This window comes from Odontesthes bonariensis, chromosome 14, assembly GCF_027942865.1.
Source record: "Odontesthes bonariensis isolate fOdoBon6 chromosome 14, fOdoBon6.hap1, whole genome shotgun sequence".
NCBI classification, from domain to species: domain Eukaryota; kingdom Metazoa; phylum Chordata; class Actinopteri; order Atheriniformes; family Atherinopsidae; genus Odontesthes; species Odontesthes bonariensis.
In genome coordinates, this window is record NC_134519.1 from 657,873 (window position 1) to 681,098 (window position 23,226).

The 23,226-nt window shown below is 45.7% G+C and overlaps 1 protein-coding gene across 2 annotated transcripts in view; it reads left to right on the forward strand.

The window, feature by feature from the left end:
* The window catches only part of fastk (Fas-activated serine/threonine kinase), a 33,734-nt gene that overhangs the window by 2,438 nt on the left and 8,070 nt on the right, over positions 1–23,226 (forward strand). For both annotated transcript variants that reach the window (XR_012772802.1, XM_075482459.1), the window contains exons 2-7: positions 825–1,611; positions 11,569–11,872; positions 12,820–13,007; positions 13,094–13,242; positions 14,717–14,933; positions 22,924–23,083. Coding sequence is in view for 1 of the 2 variants with exons in the window: in XM_075482459.1 (XP_075338574.1) it covers positions 867–1,611; positions 11,569–11,872; positions 12,820–13,007; positions 13,094–13,242; positions 14,717–14,933; positions 22,924–23,083 (1,763 nt within the window). In the remaining variant the exon portion in view is untranslated. The remainder of the gene's footprint in view (positions 1–824; positions 1,612–11,568; positions 11,873–12,819; positions 13,008–13,093; positions 13,243–14,716; positions 14,934–22,923; positions 23,084–23,226) is intronic.

Below are 23,226 nucleotides of genomic sequence, written 5' to 3' on the forward strand. Positions count from 1 at the left end.
CAGCTTTATAATCTCACCTGTCCCCCCCCATGTTACAGCTGTATAACCTCACCTTGCCCCCCCCATGTTACAGCTGTATAATCTCACCTGTCCCCCCCCATGTTACAGCTGTATAACCTCACCTGTCTCCCCCCCATGTTACAGCTTTATAACCTCACCTGCCCCCCCCCCCATGTTACAGCTTTATAACCTCACCTGCCCCCCCCATGTTACAGCTTTATAACCTCACCTGCCCCCCCCATGTTGCAGCTGTATAACCTCACCTGTCCCCCCCCATGTTACAGCTTTATAACCTCACCTGCCCCCCCCATGTTACAGCTTTATAACCTCACCTGCCCCCCCCATGTTACAGCTGTATAACCTCACCTGCCCCCCCCATGTTACAGCTTTATAACCTCACCTGCCCCCCCCATGTTACAGCTGTATAATCTCACCTGCCCCCCCCCATGTTACAGCTTTATAACCTCACCTGCCCCCCCCATGTTACAGCTGTATAATCTCACCTGTCCCCCCCATGTTACAGCTGTATAACCTCACCTGCCCCCCCCATGTTACAGCTTTATAACCTCACCTGTCTCCCCCATGTTACAGCTGTATAACCTCACCTGCCCCCCCCATGTTACAGCTGTATAATCTCACCTGTCCCCCCCATGTTACAGCTTTATAACCTCACCTGCCCCCCCCATGTTACAGCTTTATAACCTCACCTGCCCCCCCCATGTTACAGCTGTATAACCTCACCTGTCCCCCCCATGTTACAGCTGTATAACCTCACCTGCCCCCCCCATGTTACAGCTGTATAATCTCACCTGTCTCCCCCCCAGGTGTGCTGTGCTGCAGCCTACAGGCGGTCGGGCTCTTGGACTATGCTGTGTTTGTCCACTGGGTGGCGCCTCCTGAGCCGAGCTCGCCTCCTCCGCCCCGGCGCTCCGTCTGTCGCCATGTACGCCACCCGCGTCTACACCGCCGCAGGGGCAGGAGGGGGGGCAGGGGGGGTTAAACCGGGGCGGAGGGCGGGGCTGGCGGTGCTGGAGGCGCCCCATCACCCCCACCTGCCCCACCACCCGGCCCCGCCTCCCCCCACCTACCCGCTGTACCAGGGTCGCCCCGACGCCCACCGGGGGGCACATTTCCACCATCAGTACCACCCCCACCCTCTGGCCCCGCCCCCCCTGCCCTCGCACTACCAGCACCACTCCCCCCTGCACACGTACGGGGGCGGAGCTCCGGCCGTCGGGAAGAAGAAGACGTGGAACTTCATCCACGAGAAGATGAGCTACGACACGTTCTTCACCATGAAGCGCCTGATCGAGCGCTCGCGGCGGCCCGACGAGGTTCTGCGCTGGGTCACCCAGAACCCGTCCAAGGTGTCCCACAACCACTACCCCGTCGCCCTGCAGAAGATCGGACAGCTGCTGCAGGCCACGCCCCCGCCGCGGGCCCCCCGGGACGCCGCCGAGGGCGAGGCCTCTGGGGGCGGCTCGGAGGAGGACGGGCGACAGATCCTGGAGCATCAGGACTTCCAGACGCTCTGCAGCGCCATCGTCAACGACTGCGCCAAGTTCGACAACTTCAGCATCGTCAACTGCCTGTACGCCGTGGCGGCACTCGGTGAGTCTGCGCACGTTGCCCGCCGCATGCTGCCCACCAGCATTACGCCTTTATTACCAGCGTTACATCAGTATAACCATCGTTACGCCTTTATAACCATCGTTACGCCTTTATAACTATCGTTACGCCTTTATAACCAGCGTTACGCCTTTATAACCATCGTTACGCCTTTATAACCATCGTTACGCCTTTATAACCAGCGTTACGCTTTTATAACCAGCGTTACGCTTTTATAACCATCGTTACGCCTTTATTACCTGCGTTACGCCAGTATAACCATCGTTACGCCTTTATAACCAGCGTTACGCTTTTATAACCAGCGTTACGCTTTTATAACCAGCGTTACGCCAGTATAACCATCGTTACGCTTTTATAACCAGCGTTACGCTTTTATAACCATCGTTACGCCTTTATTACCAGCGTTACGCCTTTATAACCATCGTTACGCCTTTATTACCAGCGTTACGCCTTTATAACCAGCGTTACGCCTTTATAACCATCGTTACGCCTTTATTACCAGCGTTACGCCAGTATAACCATCGTTACGCCTTTATAACCAGCGTTACGCCAGTATAACCATCGTTACGCTTTTATAACCAGCGTTACGCTTTTATAACCATCGTTACGCCTTTATTACCAGCGTTACGCCAGTATAACCATCGTTACGCCTTTATAACCAGCGTTACGCCTTTATTACCTGCGTTACGCCTTTATTACCTGCGTTACGCCTTTATTACCTGCGTTACGCCTTTATTACCTGCGTTACGCCTTTATAACCATCGTTACGCCTTTATAACCAGCGTTACGCCTTTATAACCAGCGTTACGCATTTATAACCAGCGTTACGCCTTTATAACCAGCGTTACGTCTTTATAACCAGCGTTACGCATTTATAACCATCGTTACGCCTTTATTACCAGCGTTACGCCAGTATAACCATCGTTACGCCTTTATAACCAGCGTTACGCCAGTATAACCATCGTTACGCTTTTATAACCAGCGTTACGCTTTTATAACCATCGTTACGCCTTTATTACCAGCGTTACGCCAGTATAACCATCGTTACGCTTTTATAACCAGCGTTACGCCTTTATTACCTGCGTTACGCCTTTATTACCTGCGTTACGCCTTTATTACCTGCGTTACGCCTTTATTACCTGCGTTACGCCTTTATAACCATCGTTACGCCTTTATAACCAGCGTTACGCCTTTATAACCAGCGTTACGCATTTATAACCAGCGTTACGCCTTTATAACCAGCGTTACGTCTTTATAACCAGCGTTACGCATTTATAACCAGCGTTACGCCTTTATAACCAGCGTTACGCCTTTATAACCATCGTTACGCCTTTATAACCAGCGTTACGTCTTTATAACCAGCGTTACGCATTTATAACCAGCGTTACGCCTTTATAACCAGCGTTACGCCTTTATAACCATCGTTACGCCTTTATAACCAGCGTTACGCCTTTATAACCAGCGTTACGCCTTTATAACCAGCGTTACGCCTTTATAACCAGCGTTACGCCTTTATAACCAGCGTTACGCCTTTATAACCAGCGTTACGCCTTTATAACCATCGTTACGCCTTTATAACCATCGTTACGCCTTTATAACCAGCGTTACGCCTTTATAACCAGCGTTACGCCTTTATAACCAGCGTTACGCCTTTATAACCATCGTTACGCCTTTATTACCAGCGTTACGCCAGTATAACCATCGTTACGCCTTTATAACCAGCGTTACGCTTTTATAACCAGCGTTACGCCTTTATAACCAGCGTTACGTCTTTATTACCAGCGTTACGCCAGTATAACCAGCGTTACGCCTTTATTACCAGCGTTACGCCAGTATAACCAGCGTTACGCTTTTATAACCAGCGTTACGCCTTTATAACCAGCGTTACGCCTTTATAACCATCGTTACGCCTTTATTACCAGCGTTACGCCTTTATAACCAGCGTTACGCCTTTATTACCAGCGTTACGCCAGTATAACCAGCGTTACGCCAGTATAACCAGCGTTACGCCTTTATTACCAGCGTTACGCCAGTATAACCAGCGTTACGCCAGTATAACCATCGTTACGCCTTTATTACCAGCGTTACGCCAGTATAACCAGCGTTACGCCAGTATAACCAGCGTTACGCCTTTATAACCAGCGTTACGCCTTTATAACCATCGTTACGCCTTTATTGCCAGCGTTACGCCAGTATAACCATCGTTACGCCTTTATAACCAGCGTTACGCCTTTATAACCTGCGTTACGCCTTTATAACCAGCGTTACGCCAGTATAACCATCGTTACGCCTTTATAACCAGCGTTACGCCAGTATAACCATCGTTACGCTTTTATAACCAGCGTTACGCTTTTATAACCATCGTTACGCCTTTATTACCAGCGTTACATCAGTATAACCATCGTTACGCCTTTATAACCAGCGTTACGCCTTTATAACCAGCGTTACGCCTTTATAACCATCGTTACGCCTTTATTACCAGCGTTACGCCAGTATAACCATCGTTACGCCTTTATAACCAGCGTTACGCCAGTATAACCATCGTTACGCTTTTATAACCAGCGTTACGCTTTTATAACCATCGTTACGCCTTTATTACCAGCGTTACGCCAGTATAACCATCGTTACGCCTTTATAACCAGCGTTACGCTTTTATAACCAGCGTTACGCTTTTATAACCAGCGTTACGCCTTTATTACCTGCGTTACGCCTTTATTACCTGCGTTACGCCTTTATTACCTGCGTTACGCCTTTATTACCTGCGTTACGCCTTTATAACCATCGTTACGCCTTTATAACCAGCGTTACGTCTTTATAACCAGCGTTACGCATTTATAACCAGCGTTACGCCTTTATAACCAGCGTTACGCCTTTATAACCATCGTTACGCCTTTATAACCATCGTTACGCCTTTATTACCAGCGTTACGCCAGTATAACCATCGTTACGCCTTTATAACCAGCGTTACGCTTTTATAACCAGCGTTACGCCTTTATAACCAGCGTTACGTCTTTATTACCAGCGTTACGCCAGTATAACCAGCGTTACGCCAGTATAACCAGCGTTACGCCTTTATTACCAGCGTTACGCCAGTATAACCAGCGTTACGCTAGTATAACCAGCGTTACGCCTTTATAACCAGCGTTACGCCTTTATAACCAGCGTTACGCCTTTATAACCAGCGTTACGCCTTTATTACCAGCGTTACGCCAGTATAACCATCGTTACGCCTTTATAACCAGCGTTACGCCAGTATAACCATCGTTACGCCTTTATAACCAGCGTTACGCTTTTATAACCAGCGTTACGCCAGTATAACCATCGTTACGCCTTTATAACCAGCGTTACGCCAGTATAACCAGCGTTACGCCTTTATAACCAGCGTTACGCCTTTATAACCAGCGTTACGCCTTGATAACCTGCGTTACGCCTTTATAACCTGCGTTACGCCTTTATAACCAGCGTTACGCCTTTATAACCATCGTTACGCCAGTATAACCAGCGTTACGCCTTTATAGCCATCGTTACGCCTTTATAACCAGCGTTACGCCTTTATAACCATCGTTACGCCAGTATAACCAGCGTTACGCCTTTATAACCATCGTTACGCCAGTATAACCAGCGTTACGCCTTTATAACCAGCGTTACGCCTTTATAACCATCGTTACGCCTGTATAACCAGCGTTACGCCTTTATTACCAGCCTTACGCCTTTATAACCATCGTTACGCCAGTATAACCAGCGTTACGCCTTTATTACCAGCGTTACGCCTTTATAACCATCGTTACGCCAGTATAACCAGCGTTACGCCTGTATAACCAGCGTTACGCCTTTATTACCAGCGTTACGCCTTTATAACCAGCGTTACGCCTTTATAACCTGCGTTACGCCTTTATTACCAGCGTTACGCCTTTATAACCTGCGTTACGCCTTTATAACCAGCGTTACGCCTTTATAACCTGCGTTACGCCTTTATAACCAGCGTTACGCCTTTATAACCAGCGTTACGCCTTTATAACCTGCGTTACGCCTTTATAACCAGCGTTACGCCTTTATAACCAGCGTTACGCCTTTATAACCAGCGTTACGCCTTTATAACCAGCGTTACGCCAGTATAACCAGCGTTACGCCTTTATAACCATCGTTACGCCTTTATAACCAGCGTTACGCCTTTATAACCAGCGTTACGCCTTTATAACCATCGTTACGCCAGTATAACCAGCGTTACGCCTTTATAGCCATCGTTACGCCAGTATAACCAGCGTTACGCCTTTATTACCAGCGTTACGCCTTTATAACCAGCGTTACGCCTTTATAACCAGCGTTACGCCTTTATAACCAGCGTTACGCCTTTATAACCAGCGTTACGCCTTTATAACCAGCGTTACGCCTTTTTAACCATCGTTACGCCTTTATAACTATCGTTACGCCTTTATAACCAGCGTTACGCCTTTATAACCTGCGTTACGCCTTTATATCCAGCGTTACGCCTTTATAACCAGCGTTACGACAGTATAACCAGCGTTACGACAGTATAACCATCGTTACGCCTTTATAACCAGCGTTACGCCTTTATAACCAGCGTTACGACAGTATAACCAGCGTTACGACAGTATAACCAGCGTTCCGCCAGTATAACCATCGTTACGCCTTTATAACCATCGTTCCGCCAGTATAACCAGCGTTCCGCCAGTATAACCATCGTTACGCCTTTATTACCAGCGTTACGCCTTTATAACCAGCGTTACGCCATTATAACCAGCGTTTTATAACCAGCGTTACGCCTTTATAACCAGCGTTACGCCTTTATAACCAGCGTTACGTCTTTATAACCAGCGTTACGCCTTTATAACCAGCGTTACGCCTTTATAACCAGCGTTACGTCTTTATAACCAGCCTTACGCCAGTATAACCAGCGTTTTATAACCAGCGTTACGCCAGTATAACCAGCGTTTTATAACCAGCGTTACGCCAGTATAACCAGCGTTTTATAACCAGCGTTACGCCAGTATAACCAGCGTTTTATAACCAGCGTTACGCCTTTATAACCAGCGTTACGCCTTTATAACCAGCGTTACGTCTTTATAACCAGCGTTTTATAACCAGCGTTACGCCTTTATAACCTATGTTACGCCTTTATAACCAGCGTTACGCCTTTATAACCAGCGTTACGCCAGTATAACCAGCGTTACGCCTTTATAACCATCGTTACGCCTTAAAAACCAGCGTTACGCCTTTATAACCTGCGCTACGCCTTTATAACCAGCGTTACGCCTTTATAACCAGCGTTACGCCTTTATAACCAGCGTTACGCCTTTATAACCAGCGTTACGCCTTTATAACCATCGTTACGCCAGTATAACCATCGTTACGCCTTTATAACCAGCGTTACGCCAGTATAACCAGCGTTACGCCTTTATAACCATCGTTACGCCAGTATAACCAGCGTTACGCCTTTATAACCATCGTTACGCCTGTATAACCAGTGTTACGCCTTTATTACCAGCCTTACGCCTTTATAACCATCGTTACGCCAGTATAACCAGCGTTACGCCTTTATTACCAGCGTTACGCCTTTATAACCATCGTTACGCCTGTATAACCAGCGTTACGCCTTTATTACCAGCGTTACGCCTTTATAACCAGCGTTACGCCTTTATAACCAGCGTTACGCCTTTATAACCTGCGTTACGCCTTTATAACCAGCGTTACGCCTTTATAACCTGCGTTACGCCTTTATAACCAGCGTTACGCCTTTATAACCAGCGTTACGCCTTTATAACCTGCGTTACGCCTTTATAACCAGCGTTACGCCTTTATAACCAGCGTTACGCCTTTATAACCAGCGTTACGCCAGTATAACCAGCGTTACGCCTTTATAACCATCGTTACGCCTTTATAACCAGCGTTACGCCTTTATAACCAGCGTTACGCCTTTATAACCATCGTTACGCCAGTATAACCAGCGTTACGCCTTTATAGCCATCGTTACGCCAGTATAACCAGCGTTACGCCTTTATTACCAGCGTTACGCCTTTATAACCAGCGTTACGCCTTTATAACCAGCGTTACGCCTTTATAACCAGCGTTACGCCTTTATAACCAGCGTTACGCCTTTATAACCAGCGTTACGCCTTTTTAACCATCGTTACGCCTTTATAACTATCGTTACGCCTTTATAACCAGCGTTACGCCTTTATAACCTGCGTTACGCCTTTATATCCAGCGTTACGCCTTTATAACCAGCGTTACGACAGTATAACCAGCGTTACGACAGTATAACCATCGTTACGCCTTTATAACCAGCGTTACGCCTTTATAACCAGCGTTACGACAGTATAACCAGCGTTACGACAGTATAACCAGCGTTCCGCCAGTATAACCATCGTTACGCCTTTATAACCATCGTTCCGCCAGTATAACCAGCGTTCCGCCAGTATAACCATCGTTACGCCTTTATAACCATCGTTACGCCTTTATAACCATCGTTACGCCAGTATAACCATCGTTACGCCTTTATAACCAGCGTTACGCCTTTATAACCAGCGTTACGCCATTATAACCAGCGTTTTATAACCAGCGTTACGCCTTTATAACCAGCGTTACGTCTTTATAACCAGCGTTACGCCTTTATAACCAGCGTTACGCCTTTATAACCAGCGTTACGTCTTTATAACCAGCGTTTTATAACCAGCGTTACGCCTTTATAACCTATGTTACGCCTTTATAACCAGCGTTACGCCTTTATACCCAGCGTTACGCCAGTATAACCAGCGTTACGCCTTTATAACCATCGTTACGCCTTAAAAACCAGCGTTACGCCTTTATAACCTGCGCTACGCCTTTATAACCAGCGTTACGCCTTTATAACCAGCGTTACGCCTTTATAACCAGCGTTACGCCTTTATAACCATCGTTACGCCAGTATAACCATCGTTACGCCTTTATAACCAGCGTTACGCCTTTATAACCAGCCTTACGCCAGTATAACCAGCGTTTTATAACCAGCGTTACGCCTTTATAACCAGCCTTACGCCAGTATAACCAGCGTTTTATAACCAGCGTTACGCCAGTATAACCAGCGTTTTATAACCAGCGTTACGCCAGTATAACCAGCGTTTTATAACCAGCGTTACGCCTTTATAACCAGCGTTACGCCAGTATAACCAGCGTTACGCCTTTATAACCATCGTTACGCCAGTATAACCAGCGTTACGCCTTTATAACCATCGTTACGCCTGTATAACCAGTGTTACGCCTTTATTACCAGCCTTACGCCTTTATAACCATCGTTACGCCAGTATAACCAGCGTTACGCCTTTATTACCAGCGTTACGCCTTTATAACCATCGTTACGCCAGTATAACCAGCGTTACGCCTGTATAACCAGCGTTACGCCTTTATTACCAGCGTTACGCCTTTATAACCAGCGTTACGCCTTTATAACCAGCGTTACGCCTTTATAACCTGCGTTACGCCTTTATAACCAGCGTTACGCCTTTATAACCTGCGTTACGCCTTTATAACCAGCGTTACGCCTTTATAACCAGCGTTACGCCTTTATAACCTGCGTTACGCCTTTATAACCAGCGTTACGCCTTTATAACCAGCGTTACGCCTTTATAACCAGCGTTACGCCAGTATAACCAGCGTTACGCCTTTATAACCATCGTTACGCCTTTATAACCAGCGTTACGCCTTTATAACCAGCGTTACGCCTTTATAACCATCGTTACGCCAGTATAACCAGCGTTACGCCTTTATAGCCATCGTTACGCCAGTATAACCAGCGTTACGCCTTTATTACCAGCGTTACGCCTTTATAACCAGCGTTACGCCTTTATAACCAGCGTTACGCCTTTATAACCAGCGTTACGCCTTTATAACCAGCGTTACGCCTTTATAACCAGCGTTACGCCTTTTTAACCATCGTTACGCCTTTATAACTATCGTTACGCCTTTATAACCAGCGTTACGCCTTTATAACCTGCGTTACGCCTTTATATCCAGCGTTACGCCTTTATAACCAGCGTTACGACAGTATAACCAGCGTTACGACAGTATAACCATCGTTACGCCTTTATAACCAGCGTTACGCCTTTATAACCAGCGTTACGACAGTATAACCAGCGTTACGACAGTATAACCAGCGTTCCGCCAGTATAACCATCGTTACGCCTTTATAACCATCGTTCCGCCAGTATAACCAGCGTTCCGCCAGTATAACCATCGTTACGCCTTTATAACCATCGTTACGCCTTTATAACCATCGTTACGCCAGTATAACCATCGTTACGCCTTTATAACCAGCGTTACGCCTTTATAACCAGCGTTACGCCATTATAACCAGCGTTTTATAACCAGCGTTACGCCTTTATAACCAGCGTTACGTCTTTATAACCAGCGTTACGCCTTTATAACCAGCGTTACGCCTTTATAACCAGCGTTACGTCTTTATAACCAGCGTTTTATAACCAGCGTTACGCCTTTATAACCTATGTTACGCCTTTATAACCAGCGTTACGCCTTTATACCCAGCGTTACGCCAGTATAACCAGCGTTACGCCTTTATAACCATCGTTACGCCTTAAAAACCAGCGTTACGCCTTTATAACCTGCGCTACGCCTTTATAACCAGCGTTACGCCTTTATAACCAGCGTTACGCCTTTATAACCAGCGTTACGCCTTTATAACCAGCGTTACGCCTTTATAACCATCGTTACGCCAGTATAACCATCGTTACGCCTTTATAACCAGCGTTACGCCTTTATAACCAGCCTTACGCCAGTATAACCAGCGTTTTATAACCAGCGTTACGCCTTTATAACCAGCCTTACGCCAGTATAACCAGCGTTTTATAACCAGCGTTACGCCAGTATAACCAGCGTTTTATAACCAGCGTTACGCCAGTATAACCAGCGTTTTATAACCAGCGTTACGCCTTTATAACCAGCGTTACGCCTTTATTACCAGCCTTACGCCAGTATAACCAGCGTTTTATAACCAGCGTTACGCCAGTATAACCAGCGTTTTATAACCAGCGTTACGCCAGTATAACCAGCGTTTTATAACCAGCGTTACGCCAGTATAACCAGCGTTTTATAACCAGCGTTACGCCTTTATAACCAGCGTTACGCCTTTATAACCAGCGTTACGTCTTTATAACCAGCGTTTTATAACCAGCGTTACGCCTTTATAACCAGCGTTACGCCTTTAAAACCAGCGTTATGCCTTTATAACCAGCGTTACGCCTTTATAACCATCGTTACGCCTTAAAAACCAGCGTTACGCCTTTATAACCATCGTTACGCCTTTAAAACCAGCGTTATGCCTTTATAACCATCGTTACGCCTTTATAACCATCGTTACGCCTTTATAACCAGCGTTACGCCTTTATAACCAGCGTTACGCCTTTATAACCAGCGTTACGCCAGTATAACCAGCGTTACGCCTTTATAACCAGCGTTACGCCAGTATAACCAGCGTTACGCCTTTATAACCAGCGTTACGCCTTTATAACCAGCGTTACGCCTTTATAACCAGCGTTACGCCTTTATAACCATCGTTACGCCTTTATAACCATCGTTACGCCTTTATAACCAGCGTTACGCCTTTATAACCAGCGTTACGCCTTTATAACCAGCGTTACGCCAGTATAACCAGCGTTACGCCTTTATAACCATCGTTACGCCTTTATAACCATCGTTACGCCTTCATAACCAGTGTTACGCCTTTATAACCAGCGTTACGCCTTCATAACCAGCGTTACGCCTTTATAACCAGCGTTACGCCAGTATAACCAGCGTTACGCCAGTATAACCAGCGTTACGCCTTTATAACCAGCGTTACGCCTTTATAACCAGCGTTACGCCTTTATAACCAGCACGCTGCCCACCGCACCCCCTCTGACGTCACTCAACCATCTGCTCTGGTCTCAGGTCTTCCCAGCGACTCCCAGGTGGTCCAGGTCCTGGAGGCGGAGTCCCAGTCCAGGCTGAACCAGTTCAACCAGAAGGACGTGTCCATGGTGTTCAGCTCCAGCATGAAGCTGCACCCGGGCAGCCAGCACCCGCTCACCGAGGCCTGCCTGGCCGGCCTGGAGAAGAACCTGGAGCGAGAGCGGCATCCGCAGACGCTGTTCCTGCTGCTGTCCTACTACAGACTCAAGTGGCTGTCGCTGCAGGTGCCAGAACCCGCCGCCGCCAACACGCCTCCAAACCCGGAACAGCTGCTCGCCAACAGGTGAGTCCCAGACATGCCCTGAGCCTACGGATGGGAATTGATTAGAATTTTACGATTCCAATTCCATTTTCGATTCTGCTTAACGATTCGGTTCTTTGTCGGTTCCCTTATCGATTCTCATTTGGAGAAAAAGGACAACAAAGCGGTCGATTAGCATCAACTTTGTTTAGTTTAGAAGTAACACGAGTCATGACCTCACAAACCCAACAACGGTGAGGTCCACATTGGTCTATCCTGGCCTGGGTAATTTAACTCTTCCTGCTCTGGTGAAAGGAGAAGCTGGAGGTAGAGGTGAACTGGGGGTAGTACCACCAGCCTCTGGCTCTGAGCCAGTCAGGCTCTGTCTCTCATGATTTCATCTAAATGTAATGCCTGAGAAGGCATTCATTTAACCTTAACCGTTACTAACAGCAGCTTTTACAATGAGGCAAATGCTGCTAACATGATAGGCAGTGTTTGTTAGTTAGTTACCTGCAGTGTTAGCCGAGGACATGCTAACGTTGCTAACGTTGCTAACGTTGCTAACGTTGCTGGGTTCAGATTCACCAACGTTAGTCCGGAGCAGATTGAAAACGCGACATTCATTCATAGTTATTGCATGTTGGTAGTATTTCCTCCCTTTGGTGAAATATTCACTTTGCAAGTTGCCCTGTTGTCGTCTTTTTTAGGGATGTGTAACCAAACTTTCCAGCGTTTGTACCGCTTGGGCGCCATGTTTACTGTTGGCTGCTGGCTGCGCTGGACTCGCCACGCAACGTTGCGTGGTGACGTCATTCGCGCCCACTGGAATCGATAAAAGGGAATCGTTTGCAAAATCGCCAAACGATTCCAAGGAATTGAAACACTGGGAACCGGTTCTCAACAAGAACCGGTTCTCGATTCCCATCCCCACCAGAGCCGCCCGGTTTGACCTGGTTTCACAGAAGGCTTCGTGTCTGCTTCCTCAGGAAGATCCTGCGGCTGGTCAAACACACCCTGGCCAGCGTCAGCGGCGTCCGTGACCAGGAGATGGCGCTCCTGGACGAGATGCTGGCAGCGTGCGCACGTGAGGCCAGCAACAAGAGCCTGGAGCTGATCTTCAGCTCCCACCTGTTCTACCAGAACCGACAGGAGAAGTTCATCAGCAGCCTGGCAGGTTGGGCCCGCTCTCACCTGTCCTCCAAGTGTTCGCCGAGCAGAAACCAGCTGTTCTCACACCTGCTGTGTTTACGTCTCCCACAGAGGAGCTGCCCAAAAAGGTGGACAGCATCACTCCGTACACCATGGCTCTGATCGCTAAATACATCGCCCGCCATCGCCTCAGGGAGACGCGGCTCCTGGACACCATCGCTGACTTTCTGGTGAAGAAGGCGGAGTATCTGGACAGTAAGGTGAGGCCTGTGCTGTGTGCTCTGGTGGGTTTTAACCCTCATACTGATTTAAAACACAACTTAATTTCTGAAAAGGGACATTTTTGTCCCCTTTTAAAACGACCTAAAAATATCATATGTTAAAGCAATACTATATAACATTTCTACCTTAAAATAACAGCTTGAAAAAAATTGTGCGGCTAGAATGAGTTTTAATATTACGATTGGCCTGTCTCCTGTGCCCTTCGGGGGTCTGAGTTGGAAAAACTGCGCTATGTAACTTTGCTGGAGCGGCCCGGGAGCTGAGCGGAAGTACTTCGACTTGCTTTCTGGCACACCTACCGCAAAAACAAATAGACCCCTCTCACGCTCCCAGGTACATTTGATTACTCTTACCTTCTCGGTCGACATAGCTTGCACCTTCTGACTCCTCGCCAGTTCGTCAACAAACGTGAAACGTGAAAGGGAAAGGGAAAGGGTGTTGTATTTACGACAGTGTAACCGTACATTACCTCCAAGCCTGTAGGGGGAGCTCCATAGTGGAATTTTTGAGAAGTTACATTGTATCGCTTTAATATATTTTATTCCACTTCAGTTCTGATCATAACTCCCAAGTTTTCAATTATTTTCAAAAATGTAACCCTTTAAATACTGGTTTAAATGATGTAAACGCCAATTTCTGTAAAAAAACAAAAAACAGAAACTGCTATAGTTTCAATATATAGAATGCAAAGTGGAATTGTTGAGCGGGGATAATTATGGTCTGGGATATGTCAATGATCAGCAACAAATAATTGAAAACTTGGTGGTTATGATCAGAACTGAAGTGGAAGAAAAGATTTATGAAAAAAATTGGAAAAAAATGTAACATGGTATTTTGGGGATCATTTTAAAAGGGGACAAAAATGTCCCTTTTCATAAATTAAGGAGTTTTTTTTTATTTTATATCAGGCATAACAAAAAAAATTAATGTTGTAGCTAATCATTAACATATCCCAGACCATAATTATCCCCACTCAATAATTCCACTTTGCATTCCATATTTTGAAAATACTGGCACCTTAAATGCTTAAAATTTGGGCTAAAAAATTCAATTTGGCATCGAAAGGGTTAATTTTTTTTAAAAATAATTGAAAACTTGGTAGTTATGATCAGAACTGAAGTGGAATAAAAGATTTATGAAAAGAAAAGTGGAAAAAGATATTAACATATGATGTTTTTAGGTCGTTTTAAAAGGGGACAAAAATGTCCCTTTTCAGAAATTAAGGAGTTTTTTTTTTTTTTTACACAATGAAAAATTGCATTGTGTATGATGTGTGTTTGAAATTCGAAAAATAGTCAAAAATGCACAACTGGACCAAATATGATGAGTATCACTATCTACAGTGTGAAATTAGAGGAGAAAGTTCACCCAAGTGGAGAAAAATGTCCCCTATCAGGGATTAGGGTTAAACAGCTGGACAGAATGTGCAGAGTGTCCCGTCTGTCTTCTCAGGTGATCCAGAAACTAGTGTTCCCATTCAGCAGGATGAGCTACCGTCCGTCCAATGAGCAGCAGTTCTTCTCTCAGCTGGAGGAGGTGGTGGAGCTGAAGGCCCTCAGCTCGCCGCTCGCCACCGTCAACATCCTCATGTCTCTGTTCCAGCTGGGACATTTCCCCGGCCGGGTCCTGCACAGAGTCTTCTCCTCGGCCTTCATCAGCAACGTCACCAGTCAGTACCTCCAAGCAGCTGGTATAGCACCAGTATGACCAGTACACCACCAGCGTAACAACAATAGAAGCGTAACCAGTAAAAAACCCACAAAGCCAGTGTAATACCAGTATGGACAGCAATATCATTCCTATAAATTAAATTATATTCATAAAGCGCCAAATTACAATGTCATCTCAATGCAATGAAGCGATAGTCCAATTAGAATCCAATTCATTGTCATAGAATCATATTCCAATCAAGTCCAAATCATATAACCAGCTTTTATAACCATCGTTACGGCTTTATAACCATCGTTACGCCTTTATAACCATCGTTACGCCTTTATAACCAGCGTTACGCCTTTATAACCTGCGTTACGCCTTTATAACCATCGTTACGCCTTTATAACCAGCGTTACGCCTTTATAAGCATCGTTACGCCTTTATAACCATCGTTACGCCTTTATAACCATCGTTACGCCTTTATAACCAGCGTTACGCCTTTATAACCATCGTTACGCCTTTATAACCATCGTTACGCCTTTATAACCAGCGTTACGCCTTTATAACCATCGTTACGCCTTTATAACCAGCGTTACGCCTTTATAACCAGCGTTACGCCTTTATAACCATCGTTACGCCTTTATAACCAGCGTTACGCCTTTATAAGCATCGTTACGCCTTTATAACCAGCGTTACGCCTTTATAACCTGCGTTACGCCTTTATAACCTGCGTTACGCCTTTATAACCAGCGTTACGCCTTTATAACCAGCGTTACGCCAGTATAACCAGCGTTACGCCTTTATAACCAGCGTTACGCCTTTATAACCTGCGTTACGCCTTTATAACCAGCGTTACGCCTTTATAACCTGCGTTACGCCTTTATAACCATTGTTACGCCTTTATAACCAGCGTTACGCCTTTATAACCAGCGTTACGCCTTTATAACCTGCGTTACGCCTTTATAACCTGCGTTACGCCTTTATAAGCATCGTTACGCCTTTATAACCATCGTTACGCCTTTATAACCAGCGTTACGCCTTTATAAGCATCGTTACGCCTTTATTACCAGCGTTACGCCTTTATAACCAGCGTTACGCCTTTATAAGCATCGTTACGCCTTTATAACCAGCGTTACGCCTTTATAGCCATCGTTACGCCTTTATAACCAGCGTTACGCCTTTATAACCAGCGTTACGCCTGTATAACCAGCGTTACGCTTTTATAAGCATCGTTACGCCTTTATAACCATCGTTACGCCTTTATAACCAGCGTTACGCCTTTATAGCCAGCGTTACGCCTTTATAACCATCGTTACGCCTTTATAGCCAGCGTTACGCCTTTATAACCAGCGTTACGCCTTTATAACCAGCGTTACGCCTTTATAACCAGCGTTACGCCTTTATTACCAGCGTTACGCCTTTATAACCATCGTTACGCCTTTATAACCATCGTTACGCCTTTATAACCAGCGTTACGCCTTTATAACCTGCGTTACGCCTTTATAACCATCGTTACGCCTTTATAACCAGCGTTACGCCTTTATAAGCATCGTTACGCCTTTATAACCATCGTTACGCCTTTATAACCAGCGTTACGCCTTTATAAGCATCGTTACGCCTTTATAACCAGCGTTACGCCTTTATAAGCATCGTTACGCCTTTATAACCAGCGTTACGCCTTTATAACCAGCGTTACGCCTGTATAACCAGCGTTACGCTTTTATAAGCATCGTTATGCCTTTATAACCATCGTTACGCCTTTATAACCAACGTTACGCCTTTATAGCCATCGTTACGCCTTTATAACCATCGTTACGCCTTTATAACCATCGTTACGCCTTTATAACCAGCGTTACGCCTTTATAACCAGCGTTACGCCTTTATAACCAGCGTTACGCCTTTATTACCAGCGTTACGCCTTTATAACCAGCGTTACGCCTTTATAGCCATCGTTACGCCAGTATAACCAGCGTTACGCCTTTATTACCAGCGTTACGCCTTTATAAGCATCGTTACGCCTTTATAACCAGCGTTACGCCTTTATAACCAGCGTTACGCCTTTATTACCATCGTTACGCCTTTATAACCAGCGTTACGCCTTTATAACCAGCGTTACGCCTTTATAACCAGCGTTACGCCTTTATTACCATCGTTACGCCTTTATAACCAGCGTTACGCCTTTATAACCAGCGTTACGCCTTTATAACCATCGTTACGCCTTTATAACCAGCGTTACGCCTTTATAACCAGCGTTACGCCTTTATAACCAGCGTTACGCCTTTATTACCAGCGTTACGCCTTTATTACCAGCGTTACGCCTTTATAACCAGCGTTACGCCTTCATAACCAGCGTTACGCCTTTATCACCAGCGTTACGCCTTTATAAGCATCGTTACGCCTTTATAACCAGCGTTACGCCTTTATAACCTGCGTTACGCCTTTATAACCAGCGTTACGCCTTTATAACCAGCGTTACGCCTTTATAACCAGCGTTACGCCAGTATAACCAGCGTTACGCCTTTATTACCAGCGTTACGCCTTTATTACCAGCGTTACGCCTTTATAAGCATCGTTACGCCTTTATAACCAGCGTTACGCCTTTATAACCAGCGTTACGCCAGTATAACCAGCGTTACGCCTTTATTACCAGCGTTACGCCTTTATTACCAGCGTTACGCCTTTATAAGCATCGTTACGCCTTTATAACCAGCGTTACGCCTTTATAACCAGCGTTACGTCTTTATTACCAGCGTTACGCCTTTATAACCAGCGTTACGCCTTTATAACCATCGTTACGCCTTTATAACCAGCGTTACGCCAGTATAACCAGCGTTACGCCTTTATAGCCAGCGTTACGCCTTTATAACCATCGTTACGCCTTTATAACCAGCGTTACGCCTTTATTACCATCGTTACGCCTTTATAACCATCGTTACGCCTTTATTACCAGCGTTACGCCTTTATAACCAGCGTTACGCCTTTATAACCAGCGTTACGCCTTTATTACCAGCGTTACGCCTTTATAACCAGCGTTACGCCTTTATAACCATCGTTACGCCTTTATTACCAGCGTTACGCCTTTATAACCAGCGTTACGCCTTTATAACCAGCGTTACGCCTTTATTACCAGCGTTACGCCTTTATTACCAGCGTTACGCCTTTATAACCAGCGTTACGCTTTTATAACCAGCGTTACGCCTTTATAGCCAGCGTTACGCCTTTATAGCCAGCGTTACGCCTTTATAGCCAGCGTTACGCCTTTATTACCAGCGTTACGCCTTTATAACCAGCGTTACGCCTTTATAACCAGCGTTACGCCTTTATAACCAGCGTTACGCCTTTATTACCAGCGTTACGCCTTTATAACCAGCGTTACGCCTTTATAACCATCGTTACGTCTTTATAACCATCGCTACGCTTTTATAAGCATCGTTACGCCTTTATAACCTGCGTTACGCCTTTATAACCAGCGTTACGCCTTTATAATCAGCGTTACGCCTTTATAACCAGCGTTACGCCTTTATAACCAGGGTCACGCCTTTATAACCAGCGTTACGCCTTTATAACCATCGTTACGTCTTTATAACCATCGCCACGCTTTTATAAGCATCGTTACGCCTTTATAACCAGCGTTACGCCTTTATAACCAGCGTTACGCCTTTATAACCATCGTTACGCCTTTATAAGCATCGTTACGCCTTTATAACCAGCGTTACGCCTTTATAACCATCGTTACGCCTTTATAACCAGCGTTACGCCTTTATAACCAGCGTTACGCCTTCATAACCATTGTTACGCCAGTATAACCAGCGTTACGCCTTCATAACCATCGTTACGCCAGTATAACCATCGTTACGCCTTCATAACCATCGTTACGCCTTTATAACCAGCGTTACGCCTTTATAACCAGCGTTACGCCTTTATAACCAGCGTTACGCCTTTATAACCAGCGTCACGCCTTTATAACCATCGTCACGCCTTTATAACCATCGTTACGCCTTTATAACCATCGTCACGCCTTTATAACCATCGTCACGCCTTTATAACCATCGTCACGCCTTTATAACCAGCGTCACGCCTTTATAACCATCGTCACGCCTTTATAACCATCGTCACGCCTTTATAACCAGCGTTACGCCTTTATAACCAGCGTTACGCCTTTATTACCAGCGTTACGCCTTTATAAGCATCGTTACGCTTTTATAAGCATCGTTACGCCTTTATAACCAGCGTTACGCCTTTATAACCAGCGTTACGCCTTCATAACCAGAGTTACGCCTTTATAACCAGCGTCACGCCTTTATAACCATCTTTACGCCTTTATAACCAGCGTTACGCCTTTATAACCAGCGTTACGCCAGTATAACCATCGTCACGCCTTTATAACCATCTTTACGCCTTTATAACCAGCGTTACGCCTTTATAACCAGCGTTACGCCTTTATAACCAGCGTTACGCCAGTATAACCATCGTCACGCCTTTATAACCATCGTTACGCCTTTATAACCAGCGTCACGCCTTTATAACCATCGTCACGCCTTTATAACCAGCGTCACGCCTTTATAACCATCGTTACGCCTTTATAACCAGCCTTACGCCTTTATAACCATCGTTACGCCTTTATAACCATCGTCACGCCTTTATAACCAGCGTCACGCCTTTATAACCATCGTCACGCCTTCATAACCATCGTCACGCCTTTATAACCAGCGTTACGCCTTTATAACCATCGTCACGCCTTTATAACCAGCGTCACGCCTTTATAACCATCGTCACGCCTTTATAACCATCGTCACGCCTTTATAGCCAGCGTTACGCCTTTATAACCAGCGTTACGCCTTTATAACCAGCGTTACGCCTTTATTACCAGCGTTACGCCTTTATAACCAGCGTTACGCCTTTATAGCCATCGTTACGCCAGTATAACCAGCGTTACGCCTTTATAGCCATCGTTACGCCAGTATAACCAGCGTTACGCCTTTATTACCAGCGTTACGCCTTTATAAGCATCGTTACGCCTTTATAACCAGCGTTACGCCTTTATAACCTGCGTTACGCCTTTATAACCAGCGTTACGCCTTTATAACCTGCGTTACGCCTTTATAACCAGCGTTACGCCTTTATAACCAGCGTTACGCCTTTATAACCAGCGTTACGCCTTTATTACCAGCGTTACGCCTTTATTACCAGCGTTACGCCTTTATAACCAGCGTTACGCCTTCATAACCAGCGTTACGCCTTTATCACCAGCGTTACGCCTTTATAAGCATCGTTACGCCTTTATAACCAGCGTTACGCCTTTATAACCTGCGTTACGCCTTTATAACCAGCGTTACGCCTTTATAACCAGCGTTACGCCTTTATAACCAGCGTTACGCCTTTATAACCAGCGTTACGCCAGTATAACCAGCGTTACGCCTTTATTACCAGCGTTACGCCTTTATTACCAGCGTTACGCCTTTATAAGCATCGTTACGCCTTTATAACCAGCGTTACGCCTTTATAACCAGCGTTACGCCAGTATAACCAGCGTTACGCCTTTATTACCAGCGTTACGCCTTTATTACCAGCGTTACGCCTTTATAAGCATCGTTACGCCTTTATAACCAGCGTTACGCCTTTATAACCAGCGTTACGCCTTCATAACCAGCGTTACGTCTTTATTACCAGCGTTACGCCTTTATAACCAGCGTTACGCCTTTATAACCATCGTTACGCCTTTATAACCAGCGTTACGCCAGTATAACCAGCGTTACGCCTTTATAGCCAGCGTTACGCCTTTATAACCATCGTTACGCCTTTATAACCAGCGTTACGCCTTTATTACCATCGTTACGCCTTTATAACCATCGTTACGCCTTTATTACCAGCGTTACGCCTTTATAACCAGCGTTACGCCTTTATAACCAGCGTTACGCCTTTATTACCAGCGTTACACCTTTATAACCAGCGTTACGCCTTTATAACCATCGTTACGCCTTTATAACCAGCGTTACGCCTTTATAACCAGCGTTACGCCTTTATTACCAGCGTTACGCCTTTATAACCAGCGTTACGCTTTTATAACCAGCGTTACGCCTTTATAGCCAGCGTTACGCCTTTATAACCAGCGTTACGCCTTTATTGCCAGCGTTACGCCTTTATTACCAGCGTTACGCCTTTATAGCCAGCGTTACGCCTTTATAACCAGCGTTACGCCTTTATAACCAGCGTTACGCCTTTATAACCAGCGTTACGCCTTTATTACCAGCGTTACGCCTTTATAACCAGCGTTACGCCTTTATTACCAGCGTTACGCCTTTATAACCAGCGTTACGCCTTTATAACCATCGTTACGTCTTTATAACCATCGCTACGCTTTTATAAGCATCGTTACGCCTTTATAACCTGCGTTACGCCTTTATAACCAGCGTTACGCCTTTATAATCAGCGTTACGCCTTTATAACCAGCGTTACGCCTTTATAACCAGGGTCACGCCTTTATAACCAGCGTTACGCCTTTATAACCATCGTTATGTCTTTATAACCATCGCCACGCTTTTATAAGCATCGTTACGCCTTTATAACCAGCGTTACGCCTTTATAACCAGCGTTACGCCTTTATAACCATCGTTACGCCTTTATAACCAGCGTTACGCCTTTATAACCAGCGTTACGCCTTCATAACCATTGTTACGCCAGTATAACCAGCGTTACGCCTTCATAACCATCGTTACGCCAGTATAACCATCGTTACGCCTTCATAACCATCGTTACGCCTTTATAACCAGCGTTACGCCTTTATAACCAGCGTTACGCCTTTATAACCAGCGTTACGCCTTTATAACCAGCGTTACGCCTTCATAACCATTGTTACGCCAGTATAACCAGCGTTACGCCTTCATAACCATCGTTACGCCAGTATAACCATCGTTACGCCTTCATAACCATCGTTACGCCTTTATAACCATCGTCACGCCTTTATAACCATCGTCACGCCTTTATAACCAGCGTCACGCCTTTATAACCATCGTCACGCCTTTATAACCAGCGTTACGCCTTTATAACCAGCGTTACGCCTTTATAACCAGCGTTACGCCTTTATTACCAGCGTTACGCCTTTATAAGCATCGTTACGCTTTTATAAGCATCGTTACGCCTTTATAACCAGCGTTACGCCTTTATAACCAGCGTTACGCCTTCATAACCAGAGTTACGCCTTTATAACCAGCGTCACGCCTTTATAACCATCTTTACGCCTTTATAACCAGCGTTACGCCTTTATAACCAGCGTTACGCCAGTATAACCATCGTCACGCCTTTATAACCATCTTTACGCCTTTATAACCAGCGTTACGCCTTTATAACCAGCGTTACGCCTTTATAACCAGCGTTACGCCAGTATAACCAGCGTTACGCCAGTATAACCAGCGTTACGCCAGTATAACCAGCGTTACGCCAGTATAACCAGCGTTACGCCAGTATAACCAGCGTTACGCCTTTATAACCATCGTCACACCTTTATAACCATCGTTACGCCTTTATAACCAGCGTCACGCCTTTATAACCATCGTCACGCCTTTATAACCAGCGTCACGCCTTTATAACCATCGTTACGCCTTTATAACCAGCCTTACGCCTTTATAACCATCGTTACGCCTTTATAACCATCGTCACGCCTTTATAACCAGCGTCACGCCTTTATAACCATCGTCACGCCTTTATAACCATCGTCACGCCTTTATAACCAGCGTCACGCCTTTATAACCATCGTCACGCCTTTATAACCAGCGTCACGCCTTTATAACCATCGTCACGCCTTTATAACCAGCGTCACGCCTTTATAACCAGCGTCACGCCTTTATAACCATCGTCACGCCTTTATAACCAGCGTCACGCCTTTATAACCATCGTCACGCCTTTATAACCAGCGTCACGCCTTTATAACCAGCGTCACGCCTTTATAACCATCGTCACGCCTTTATAACCAGCGTTACAGCAATATTTACCTGTAATAACCTTTTCAGACAGTCCGTATGCCCTCATCGTCCGGAGGTACCTGTCTTTGCTGGACGCCGCTGTGGAGTTGGAGTACCGAGACTACAAGGGTCCTCGGCTGCAGGATGCCCACAAGGTGCTGATGTTTGACCACGCTCTGACAGCTGACGAGGTCAACCGCAAGTACAGGTAACACCTGCACACAGGTATTAGCTGCACACAGGTAACAGCTGCACACAGGTAACAGCTGCACACAGGTATTAGCACACACAGGTATTAGCACACACAGGTATTAGCTGCACACAGGTAACAGCTGCACACAGGTATTAGCT